This window comes from Schistocerca nitens, chromosome 2 (genome assembly GCF_023898315.1).
Source record: "Schistocerca nitens isolate TAMUIC-IGC-003100 chromosome 2, iqSchNite1.1, whole genome shotgun sequence".
In the NCBI taxonomy this organism is placed as follows: Eukaryota; Metazoa; Arthropoda; class Insecta; order Orthoptera; family Acrididae; genus Schistocerca; species Schistocerca nitens.
Window position 1 is genome coordinate 34,235,001 of NC_064615.1, and position 13,189 is coordinate 34,248,189.

The window sequence follows — 13,189 nt, forward strand, 5'->3', positions numbered from 1 at the left end:
CACTTCACTTGAAATGATTTCATGGTTCCGCGTATCTCTATTAATACGGCACCCGAGGCTGTTTGTAGCAGTGATACCGACGCGACGCGACTCCCGTCACAGATGGCGTGTTATTCAGCGTCTGGAGAGAACTGGGGCCTTGCTTCCTCGCGCAACGCTCTTATATATAAAGCCGCGGTGCGGACGGCTAAGGGAACGCCTGATCAAATAGGCTCTCCCGGCTAGCCGCTGGGCTAGTAACGCACCACTTCAAGTTACATAATAAATTATGGCTTCTTTTGCTGATGGCCGATGAAGCTCTTAATTTAACTGTGCATTCAGCACGCAGGTAAGTATTGGTAATAAAATTTTGACGTGGCTAACTTAAATATTTTGGGCGAGAGAACTAATTTAATTGCACTGCACGCAGCAGATGAGCTCTGAACTGTCCCTTTTGAGATCCGCTATCGCTATAATTTTATAGGTATTCAAAAGAAACTTTTCACATCTTCATAGTCATAGCGGACCTCCAACCTATTTAAATCTAAACATCCTAGCCTTATTTACTAGCCTACTTAATCTATCTTGCTTCCTTCAGTTTTGAGACGAAAACCAGAAAATCATGAATTTCCACTAAAATCTTAATTTGTGAAATCCAAAGTACAGTTTTTATTAAATCATTATGAAAGATGAATCTAAATATAAATTTTGAAGTCTCTAGCTCTTTTCTGTTGCGCAAATGGTTTTTACAGAAAAACGTCCAAATTTCGGAAATGGCGTAAGTTATCGAACTGATATTTAACACATATTAATTTAGTATTATTTCTGACATGCCAGAAAAGTTTTAGGTTATTTGCTTGATTTTTAAAGTATTGCGCAACATTTATGACGTCAGAGCTAGTTACAGCATACTGGCTGGCACACAATTGAAAACTGATGTGAATTTACTACAGCGTGAGTAGGCTGCTTCCCTACAGTAGGAAAGAGCAAGAAATGCTACACCATAGCATGAAACCACATTTTATCAGCAGCTCTCGAGATTGTATCTATTATAATAGGTGAATCAGTTTCCAAGCAACTAGCAGGAGTGCTTTCGTCTCTCAACATTATCAGTCACTGAGTACTGGTTATGACAAAAGACATCAATGATCAGCTGGCTGAAAATCTCAAAGGTAATGGTGATTAAGCTATTAAGTTTGATGATGCTACAACCACAACTTTTTACGTGCAATTTATGCTCAACAACAATTTCATAAAGCTCTTCTTTCCTACAAGGAATTAACTCCTGGAACAAAAGCAACAGACCTCTTTGAAACATTGCATTCTCTTGTGGAAGAAGACAACATTAATTGAGAAAGTCTATAGGCATGTGTATAGATGGAGAGAAAACAGGTTGTGCACCCAGTTCATGGGCCACATCATTCCAAATCGCAGCCGAGGCAGTGCCGTAGACAACAGCAGCAGTCGGCACACACGGACAAATCTTGCCCTCACTGCCTCACATCACACAAGCGGCAGGAGTGCCCTTGGCATGACACAGTGTTTCCATTCTGGCAAGCACGAACGTGTACAATCAGTGTGTTTGCAAAAACAGAAGTCACATACGCAACCTGTTCCTTATTCAAAATGCCAGTCTTGGAATGTCAATGTCGTACTTTACAAAGCCATCTAGTGCTACTCACAGTGCCACATCAGTGTCAAAATCTGTGTTGAAGAAGTCCCAGAACTCTACCCCTATGCAGTGGCAAGCAAACAAACTTTCTGTCACATTACAGATTGCAAACTGCAACTAGCACATGCAATTAGATAATGGAGCACCACAGAAAATTTTGAACAGGTGCACGCACGAACTGTTAGGAAAGCACACACATCACAGTTCCTGGTATTTGTACCCCGCCCACCACTTTTTGTAATGTCACAATGACAGTTTCATTCAAAGTGTTGTTTTCAAAGGACAGTCTAAATATTTTTGGTATTAATTCAATCTTCTTGAGCTGCACATTCAGGACAATGTATTCTCTGTGAATTTTTCTGTGCCTCAGGACAGTGTTTCAAAACTTTGTGCAGAATTCAGATAACTTTTCTAGGATGGCCTAGGCAAAGGAACCAATTCCCAGGCTCACATTACAATGAAGGAAAATGCACAACCTCAGTTTTATTGGGCACCGCCCGTCCTTCATGTAATTAGGTCTCAAGTGGCACAATAATTGTTAAATTGGTAGGGCAAGAGCATAATCACTCCAGCAGCAGTTAGCCAGTAGATATCTCCTCTTGCAGTCATCAGGAAACTGTTTGGCAAATTAAGATTGAGTGCTGATTTCAAGTCAACCGTGAATCTGTGGTACCTGACTCCTCTCTGCTACCAATCTGCTGTAACTGACTCCTCTCTGTTACCAAGGCCTGATGAACTGATGTATAAGCTAGGACCTGGTTGCTTCTTCTCTAAAACTGATTTACAGGATGCATATTTGCAGATTCCATTCGACGAGCAGACTCGGAAACTTTTTGTGATCAACACCTACGAGGGGTTATTCAAGTTTTTACGTTTGCCAGTCAACAGTGTTTCTGTGCCTGCAATTTTTCAGCACTGTCTTTAACCGTTGACTGCTACAGTGCCTTCATGCACGAATTATCTCGGTGATAGAAGGGTCATCCAGACAGTAAAGAATGTTTGCGCATACCGTTGGCACACGTCTTGTGGCAGCTGCTCACTCGTTTCTGGTGTTCTGAGATGCAGACAGTTGCCACATGCAATTGTACATCGAACCTTGTCATACGGTAAGTGCAGATATAGCTATGAGCATGGCTGTGCTGACTGCGAATCTTGCTGACTGTAAGGTGTTATATGTTTCTGCAAGTGGAAAATGTTAAATCCTGTGACATTCACCAAAAATTTGTTACCATTTAAGGCAAATATGTAATGAATGCAGCCAGTGTCTGAAAGTGGTGCATAACATTTAAGAATGGGAGAATAGATGTTCATGACAAAGAGAGATCAGGCAAACATTCGTAATTACAGGTGCAGTGAAACAAAAAGATGAATCACAATTAGCAATGTCCATGAACACTGTTAGGAAGCATCTTCTTCAATTGCACACAAAATTGTCACTCAACACTTACGGTAACACAAAACCTGTTCATGATGGGTACCAAGAATGTTTATAGGTGACCAGAAAACTGCGAGGATGGGTTCTACAGCAAGGTTCTTGGAGCATTATGAAAGGGATGACAACACATTCCCCATTAAAAGAGCACCCCTACAATAAAGCGACAGTCTATGAAATGGCACTATCCTCAGCTGCCACAGAACCCACACACTTCAAACAAACTGCAGCATGTCAAAAACTGATGTCTCATGTATCCTGGGACAGTGAAGGGGTACTACTCTGCAATTTCATGCCCCGTAACACGACAATCAATAGTGGTGCATACCAAGCTACTCTCAAACATTTTCGTTGGGCTATCTTAGAAGAAAGATTAAGGAAAGGCAAACCTACGTTTCTAGCATTTGTAGACTTAGAGAAAGCTTTTGACAATGTTGACTGGAATACTCTCTTTCAAATTCTGAAGGTGGCAGGGGTAAAATACAGGGAGCGAAAAGCTATTTACAATTTGTACAGAAACCAGATGGCAGTTATAAGAGTCGAGGGGCATGAAAGGGAAGCAGTGGTTGGGAAAGGAGTGAGACAGGGTTGTAGCCTTTCCCCGATGTTATTCAATCTGTATATTGAGCAAGCAGTAAAGGAAACAAAAGAAAAATTTGGAGTAGGTGTTAAAATCCATGGAGAAGAAATAAAAACTTTGAGGTTCGCCGATGACATTGTAATTCTGTCAGAGACAGCAAAGGACTTGGAAGAGCAGTTGAACTGAATGGACAGTGTCTTGAAGGGAGGATATAAGATGAACATCAACAAAAACAAAACGAGGATAATGGAATGTAGTCGAATTAAGTCGGGTGATGCTGAGGGAATTAGATTAGGAAATGAGACACTTAAAGTAGTAAATGAGTTTTGCTATTTGGGGAGCAAAGTAACTGATGATGGTCGAAGTAGAGAGGATATAAAATGTAGACTAGCAATGGCAAGGAAAGTGTTTCTGAAGAAGAGAAATTTGTTAACATCGAGCGTTGATTTAAGTGTCAGGAAGTTGTTTCTGAAAGTATTTGTATGGAGTGTAGCCATGTATGGAAGTGAAACACGGACGATAAACAGTTTAGACAAGAAGAGGATAGAAGCTTTCGAAATGTGATGCTACAGAAGAATGCTGAAGATTAGATGGTTAGATCACATAACTAATGAGGAGGTATTGAATAGAATTGGGGAGAAGAGGAGTTTGTGGATCAACTTGACTAGAAGAAGGGATTGGTTGGTAGGACATGTTCTGAGGCATCAAGGAATCACCAATTTAGTACTGGATGGCAGCGTGGAGGGTAAAAATCGTAGAGGGAGACCAAGAGATCAATACACTAAGCAGATTCAGAAGGATGTAGGCTGCAGTAAGTACTGGGAGATGAAGAAGCTTGCACAGGATAGAGTAGCATGGAGAGCTGCATCAAACCAGTCTCAGGACTGAAGACTGCAACAACAACAACATCCACAACCGCCAAAGTGGCAACCTCTCATTTGGAATTGTTCTACTGCATGCACGACAATGCTCATTTGCATACTGACCAGCAGACACAAGCCTTGTTGTGTGAAAAATTCCAGTGGGACATCTTCAAGCATCCTCCCTATAGTTCAGACCTCAGACTTTTTCTTATTTTCAAAACTGAAGGCGCACCTCACTGGTAAATGCTTCACAAGTGATAAAGAACCGAAGTACGCTGTCATGATCTTGCTGAACAGCCAGGTGGCCTCATGGTATGTAATGGGTATACACAAACTAGTGCCCAGGTACGGCATGTGTATTAACATCAAAGGCAACTATGTGGAAAAGTAGACAACTTATGTGCCAAAACATGTACATTCAGTTTCTGTATCTGTATCTTGGTATGGCAAACATTCTTTACTTTTCCAATGGCCCTCGTATTATGGTTTCAGGTCATACTGCTCAGGAACATCTCTCTAATCTGAGAAGTTTGTTTCAAGCTTTCTCTGTTGCTGGTCTCAAGTGCAGCAGAAACAAATGTTTCTTTTTTCCAACTGAAATAAATTATTTAGGCTGTGTAATTAATGCACAGGGCAGCCAGCCTTCACAGTCTCATTTATCTGCAATTCGTGACCTCCCAGCACCACACAACATAATTTAACTTGAAGCAGTACTAGGAAAACTCACTGACTAAATTCACTTCATTCGGAACGCAGCACAAGTTGCTGTTACGCTGCACACATTACGCAGGGCAGCACAAGTTGCTGTTACGCTGCACACATTACGCAGGAAAAATTTCCCTTTTGAATGGTCTTGGGAATGTCAAATTGCTTTTCAGCAAATTAAGGAAGCTCTGTTGAGTGATAGTTGTTTAATACATTTTGATCCCACAAAGCCAGTCGATAATTCTTCATACATGACTGGTGCTGTGCTTTCGCACAGAGTTGGATCTATGGACATACCAAATGCTTTTGCAATGGAGCTCCTGACCATGACTCAGTGTAATTATTCACAGTTAGAGAAGAAAGCTCTTGCAATATCTATGATGTAACAACATACCACCAGTATCTTTATGGAAGGAAGTTTTACCTAGTGATGGACCACAAGCTACTGATGCCGTCATTCACCCATTCCAAGCCTGTCCTGCTAAGCACAGCCCAGAAGCTGCAAGGCTGGTCTTTCCTTTTTTTAGTTTTAATTTTTTTAACTCTGTCAAATTACCAGTATGAAATCATGTACAGACAGACTAACAGACAAATTTTCCAATGCAGACACCTTCTCTCATTTACTTCTTGGCAATGACATAGTGTGTGTCACTATCAGAAGAGACTTGTTTCAACATTGATGTGCAGGACCATGAAACTCTTGATGGTTTCCTCATCAACCACCACTGGATTGGTTAGGTGATGGCTGCGGATACTAATCTACTAGTCTTGCTGCAGTACATTTGCACTGGTTGACCACATTCTGTCAAAGCTGTTCACTATCCAGTGGTTCGCCGATACTTTGCATTCTGGCATGGTTTTATGGGGTGTGTTCAAAAAGAAACTGAACTCTTGCTGTATCAGCTTTATTGCTTATTGTACAATGTTTTAAGCACCGTCCCCTTCAAAATAGTCCCCTCTCTTGGCAATACACTGTTCCCATCATTTCTTCCTGGAACACATTTTGTGGGACACCGCACAGGTTTCTCCTCACATTGTCCTGTATCTCCTCTATGGTTTGCAAACAATGTCCTTTCAACGTGTTTTTCAATTTGGGAAAAAGGAAAAGGTCTGCTGGGGCTATGGTGGATGGGGCATAATAGGAATGTGGTATTTTGCTAGGTAGCTGCGAACAAGGAGTGATGCGTGATTTGGTGCATTGTTATGATGCAACATCCAACTCTGGTTTTCCCACAATTCAGGCCTCTTCTTGTGTACAGCATCCCTCATGCGCACTAAGATTACCGTCTGACCAACTGGCACAAATTCATGATGGATAATGCCTTTGCAGTCAAAAAACATAACCAACATCACCTTGATCTTTGATTGATTAATGCATGCTTTTTTTGGACGAGGTGACCCTTTGCCCACCCACTGTGTTGACTGCATCTTCACTTCAGTGTCACAGCCATACACACCCATCTCATTGTCTGTTAGGATGTTTTGAGAAAATTTTCATTGTCATTAACAGCAGCAAGCAGTTCCTCGTACATTTCAACAGAGGTCTATTTATGATCTTCAGTCAACAAATGTGGTATGAATTTTACACTGACACGATGCATACTTTTTGGTGCTATCTATCTATCTTTTCTAAAACCAGATTGAAAAGTACTGGAGCTAAAGCATAGGCCTGTTCTGACTTCAAACTCCTTTGACACTAATGAGTTGGTCTTTACTTTGCAATAGGTTTCCTCCAAGCACATCTGCACTAGGCATATTAACTTTCCAGGAAATTGAAACTCCTTGAGAAACCTGGTTATAGTGCTCCTGTGTGTGCTGTCATAAGCTTTTTTGAAGTCAACAAATACCATGTGGATGTCAACATTATGTTCCCATGCTTTCTCAGTTATCTGTCAGAGTGTAAAGAGGTGATCACTTGTTGACATGTCTTCCTACAACCACACTGATAGTCACCTATAATTTCTTCATCTTGTGGTATCACTCTCTTGAGTAGACACTGTGAAACGATTTTGTAGGTTACATTAAGGAATGAAATTACTCTATAATTGTCACAATTCAGAGGGTCATTATTTTTTTGAAATGGGGCAGATTATGGCCATTTTCCAGTCGTCATGCATTTTCTCATATTCCCACACTTTCCTTATCAACTTCACAATTCTTTTTACCAATTCTGGTCCTCCATTCTTTATTACTTCACCCACAATTTTATCTCCACCTGAAGCTTTATTATTTTTTAAAATTTTTAATTATTCCCTGTATTTCTTCTTCACTGGGTGTCCGCCCCGATAGCTGAGTGGTCCGTGTGACGGATTGCCATCCTATGGGCCCGGGTTTGATTCCCGGCTGGGTCGGGGATTTTCTCTGCTCCGGGACTGGGTGTTGTGCTGTCTTCATCATCATTTCATCCCCATCCGGTGTGCAGGTTGCCGAATGTGGCGTCGAATGTAATAAGACCTGCACCAAGGCGGCTGAACCTGCCCCACAAGGGACCTCCCGGCCAATGATGCCAAATGCTCATTTCCATTTTTCTTCACTGGGTGTCTCTACTTTGATGTCTACTGTGTCAGGCATGTCACATACGAGAGGTTCAGTGGGGTCTTCGCAGTTTAGTAAATTAGCGAAGTAGTCTACCCAATGCTGTTCTACTTCAGCATCACTTGTGAGGATTTTTCTTTGGGAGTCTTTAATAAATGTTTCCCTCTTTTTATATTTTTGTGTTACTTTCTTTACTTTTTGGTACATCTGTCTTGTCCCGTGATGAATACAATCCTCTTCTGCCTCTTATTAGTTCCTTGTAATACTTCTGTTTCTCCTGCCTTAGTATAGTAGCAGTTTCCTTTCTTATTCCAGTGTACTTGTCTCTGAGATCGTGGTCTCTCAGACATAGAATTAAATTTTGAAATCTGCTCCACATTTTTAATAATATATAAAATACATTTCATATTGTTCTTGATGGTAGCATTGCTCAAAGCAAAGCTGCAATGACAAATCACGCCTCCCCTGCCAACAACCAACTCCTCTACAAGCAGCAAAGAAATAATGCATTGCTAATAGTCATTTTCGTTGCAAGCATTCCTTTCTAAGAAGAAGTAATGTTTATATACCCTGAAAGTGATATTTTTCTCAGATGGCATAATGTTTGAAAATACTGTGTGGCACACACAACAGAAAGGGAAGAAGCGTTGCAAGTACAATAGTTTACCTATTCTCACGCTCTGATCTCTGAATATAGAGTAGTTGTCTCACGAACATTATATAGCATATAATGTCATTCTTTACACACATGAGAAAGGAATGTTGTCAGTAGATAAAGTCAGATATCCTTATTAGTCCCACAGGTTTTCATAGCTACAAGTTACTGCATGAAGGGGAAGGGAGGTGGTGAAGTTCCAGCTTCAAACGATATTGAAAACTTCACATTTTGCACAAATCATCATGCACAAGACATTCTTTGAGGATGACACGGCGGTCGGATGGTCCCAGTAGGCCATTCATGGCCTGAAGACGAAGTGCTACAAGACAAATGAACTGAAATGGGAATAAATGTCCTCCAATCATAGTACATGGTGCCAGCTTTCAAAAGGGTTATAAGTGCTTATTTTCTTCCATTTTTAATATAGACGCTTATACATTAATTTTCTTTTCTCTCCCTTTACATTCATGATTAAGAAGAATCAAATTACAGCAACACAGGGAGAAAACTGGATGTAAACAAGCTCACCGGTGCAATTTAGAAATATGTCAGTTTTTGAAATCGTACATCTATGTTCAGAATGATTTCACAGCTGTCTACTTACCTGTGGAATGAAAATGACCAAGAACAAACACAGCTGCTATAATCATCAGCTGTCACCAATCATAGTCAGTGATACGAACGGCTGTTGATTCGGAAAGAGGAGCAGCAATGGCTTTGTTCAGAGAAGCTGTTTCTCTCCTGACATACATACAAATTTATAAAATAATCTAGAACTAATTTCCATAATTATAAGCATGAGTAGATTAGTGTTCATCATTATCTGTTGTTAGCAACTTTACAAGAGTATCCTGCAATGACTGTTTCTGCCTATTACAGGACACAAAGTGTGAATAGCAGAATGAGGGAATAGTAAAAACTGTAAAATAGTGCTATGCAAGGGAGTGAAGCAGCTATCAATGAACGAAACAAAGCTACACATGGATAAGGAAATTTCTTTGTCCACAGGTTGTTCGACATCACTAATCTATAAAACAACAGTGAACTTTCCACGTTATGTTGGTACTGAAAGCAACGATGCAAAGTGAGAATGTGAGTGAAAGTAATACTGATAGAAATATTATAGATTTATCTTAAAATATCTCAAAACTGATTTAATTTGAAATTAATTTGCTGACTGTGAAATCCTTGACATCAGCTGTATTAGATATAGATCTACTATCGAAGTCATGTATGGAAATCTGTGACAACTTGAACTGAAACAGGACTTGAACCCAAATTTCCTTGACCGAACCAGGATTCGAACCTATATTTCCTGCTTATTGCGAGTGGTCACCTTAACCACTTTGGCTATCTGTGCAGACTCCCCAGATTGACCCAAACTCCCTATGTCACACTATCTACATTCTTACATGCACTAATTTCGTCACTTAATGCTCACAAATTTACTTGGATTTCCACAACAGGGAGATTGTATGGATAGTCAAAGAGATTAAGGTGACCATTTAAGCGAAAAACCTGGGTTCGAGTCCCAGCCTAGCACAAATTTTCGCAGGTCACTATTGGATAATAGACCAAACCTAATACAGCTGATGTCAAGGAACTCACAGTCTGCAAATTAATTTCAAAGTATTTCATACAGCTGTGGATCATCAACAGTGATGTGCTTTCAGTCATGCATGTAACTAAAAACCAATGTTGCAATTTCCTAGACACTCAACAGATATACATTTTCACTGTCTGCCTGTGTGCTACGCAGCTATATTCAGTGAACTAGTGTTTGGTTTTGTTTTCTTGTTCAGCATTTAGAAATGAACAGGGACTGTGCTGCTTGTGTGCAGAAATTAAGTGAACTGGCCTCTGTCTGGAAACAGCTAGAAGTTGCACTGGCCACAGTTAACACACTTCAGCAACCTCAATGTCACTGTCGACAGTTACTGAATGCACTGGCTACAAATGAGAGCTCATGTCAGCATGAATTACACTTGCCATTCTGAGGCCACGCTTGGTTCCTTTAGGTGGTTGGCTGAATTGGTGAAGATAGCTAGCCTCACCCACAGGGTGGAAACATGGCTCTCTACTTACAGCATCATACCCAGAAACGACCATGGTCAACTGTTTTGGACCTGAGTAGAAGATCTAAACCAGAGACTTTAGACTATTCTGCATTGATCTCAGTTTTGCATTTCAAAACCTCCGCTATTGGGTGGAGAACTATACGGTACCTCTGAGGAACCTCTTCTTTGGGACAGTAATGAGTTGCCTACCAAAAATGGAGAGATGGCAGCTACTTTACTCTCAGAGCAGAACTTTTGTCCCTGCAGAGCAAAAAAGAAAATGTTAGTATGCCACTAGTAAATTGCAAGAGTGCCCTTGTTGAGATTCCTGAATTAGCATGACTTATTAAAGGTAATAACCCCCACATAGCATTAGCAACAGAAAGCCGGCTCAAACCAGAAGTGGATAACAATGTAATTCTAAATTCCGATTAGAATATATATGAAACATACAGACTAAATGCCAATGATAGTGGTGTTTTTATCACGTAAAAACCTCTGTATCTAGTGACGTTATAAAAGAATTCGAACGTGAAATAATCTGTCTAAAGGTAATTGTCAAAAGTAGGTCCACCAAGGCAATCGAATGCTTTTACAGACCCCCTGCCTCAGAAGTGTAGTGATAGAACACTTCAGAGAAAGCTAGGAGAGTACTGGGAGTAAGTAAGTTTCCCAAACATTCCATTGTAATTGGGAGGCGAGAAAGGGGGGGGGGGGGGGGCAGAGACGACTTCAATTTGACAGCTATAGAATGGGAGAGTTTCAATTAAAAGTGGTGCAAGAAATATGAATTTGTGAGAAATTGTTCTGAATTATGATATTCAAAGATTCATATAAGATTATGAAATACTTCAAGCACACAGAGAATCAATCTCTGAAGGTAATGGCTTAGACCTCCCAGTTAATACTACACACAAGCTTTAGAAATTAGTTAATGTACATGTGGACATTAGTGATCACAAGGCTGTCACAGTATAACTGAATACAGCTGTCAAAAGGAATGTTTACAATGGTGGGAAAATATTTTTCTTTAACAAGTGTAACAGGAAACAAATTGTAAAGTATCTAAGTAGTCAGTTCTGATGACAAAGATATGGAACAAAAAGAACAGAATTCAGGAACACTGTACAACACTCCTTAGATGAGTATGTGTCAAGCAAGGCTGTGAGGGACGGCAAAGGCCCATCATGTTACAATACCTGTGTTAGAAAGTTGGTACAAAAGCAAAGAGAGCTTTGTCTTGGATTTAAGATAAGTCAAAATCTGTTGCTGGGCAACAGTCACATAATAATTTTTGAATGAACACACCACCATTTGACTGCATTGTTGTCTATTTAATTATGACCCAGGTTTCGGCCTTTTATGCCATTTATGCCATTTTCAAATGACTGAGCTTATGTCATTAACATATATTGCAGGCTATTGAGCTCAAAATTGGCCAACAATTAAGAAAAATATTGGCTCCCCACAAAATGCCAGATGTAAAATCATCATATTGTAAAACGTTCAGTAAATAATAGAGGGAGCACATCATATTTAGTAAAAACAGGTATACTTTGGCATATAAAACATGGACAAATGTCCTCGAGTCATAATGATACTATCATTACGGAGGCCAAGAAATAAATACAGTAAGCAGATTCAGAAGGACGTAGGTTGCAGTAGTTACTCGGATATGAATGTGCAGGATAGAGCAGCATGGAGAGCTGCATCAAACCAGTCTTTGGACTGAAGACCAGCAGAACAACAACAACAACAACAACAACAACCTTTCTTTAATTTTCAAATAAGTATTGTCGACAGTAAATTCCATCATATTTTTCACGTAGTTTGCGGGATTACCCACATATTATCTAGTGACATAAACCAAAAATACCATGTTTCGACTTGGGTCGCTTTTCTTGCCACACTTCCACCTTATACATGACAGCTGCTAGATGGCAACCTGTCCTAGAGTCTGTCGAAAACCTACACAGGCATTCATGCAGTTTCTATTTTTATGATGTATTAATCATAAAATTTATCTTTACATCACTCTATGATGCATCCACAGACAATGTACTTCACAAATATTGTGAAACTGATTATATAGTATGCTATTTCAAACAAGTAATCAAACACAGTGCAATACTTAAGAAAGCTCCACATACTGTACTGAATATACACTATTTAAACTGTAAGTGAGATTAAGGAATACAGTAAAAGTTTCTCACCTTGATTGTGGCCCAATGCATACAGCAAACAAAGTGCAAACAGAGCAGAATAATCATTTTCTGAACACTGCAGGGTGTTGAAAATCATTTCCAAAAATGGTTTGTTGCTAAGTGTTTGAGACTGCTGTGGCAGCACTGGGGCCACAGTTATGCTATCGGATACCGCTGTTGGCGGTGGTGGTGCTGCTGCCGCCGCCGCCGCCACTGTCACTGGTGGATTTGATGTTTCTGTAATAATATTTCAGTGAATTACAAACTGAAAACAAAGACTTGAACATCTTAAAACCACTTTTCTTCCAATGACCACAGGAAGTTACCAACATTCACGTAAATGAGTAGTTTCTATGTTTGGTTAACCTTGCACTTTCTCTAGTTCATGGACATCGTCCTAGTTCTGCCAAGGCTGCCAGTTCCAGTATCAATGCAGCCTGCTCCCTGAATTTCCTCAACACCTCAGCCTCCAGCTTCAGTTCCTCTACAATTGTCCAGCAAAAA

General features: G+C 40.1%; 1 protein-coding gene across 3 annotated transcripts in view; it reads right to left on the reverse strand.

The window, feature by feature from the left end:
• Positions 1–13,189, reverse strand: part of LOC126235695 (protein CLEC16A homolog) — a 264,873-nt gene that overhangs the window by 182,165 nt on the left and 69,519 nt on the right. For all 3 annotated transcript variants that reach the window (XM_049944445.1, XM_049944444.1, XM_049944446.1), the window contains exon 10: positions 12,695–12,922. In XM_049944445.1, coding sequence (XP_049800402.1) covers positions 12,695–12,922 — 228 coding nt within the window. The remainder of the gene's footprint in view (positions 1–12,694; positions 12,923–13,189) is intronic.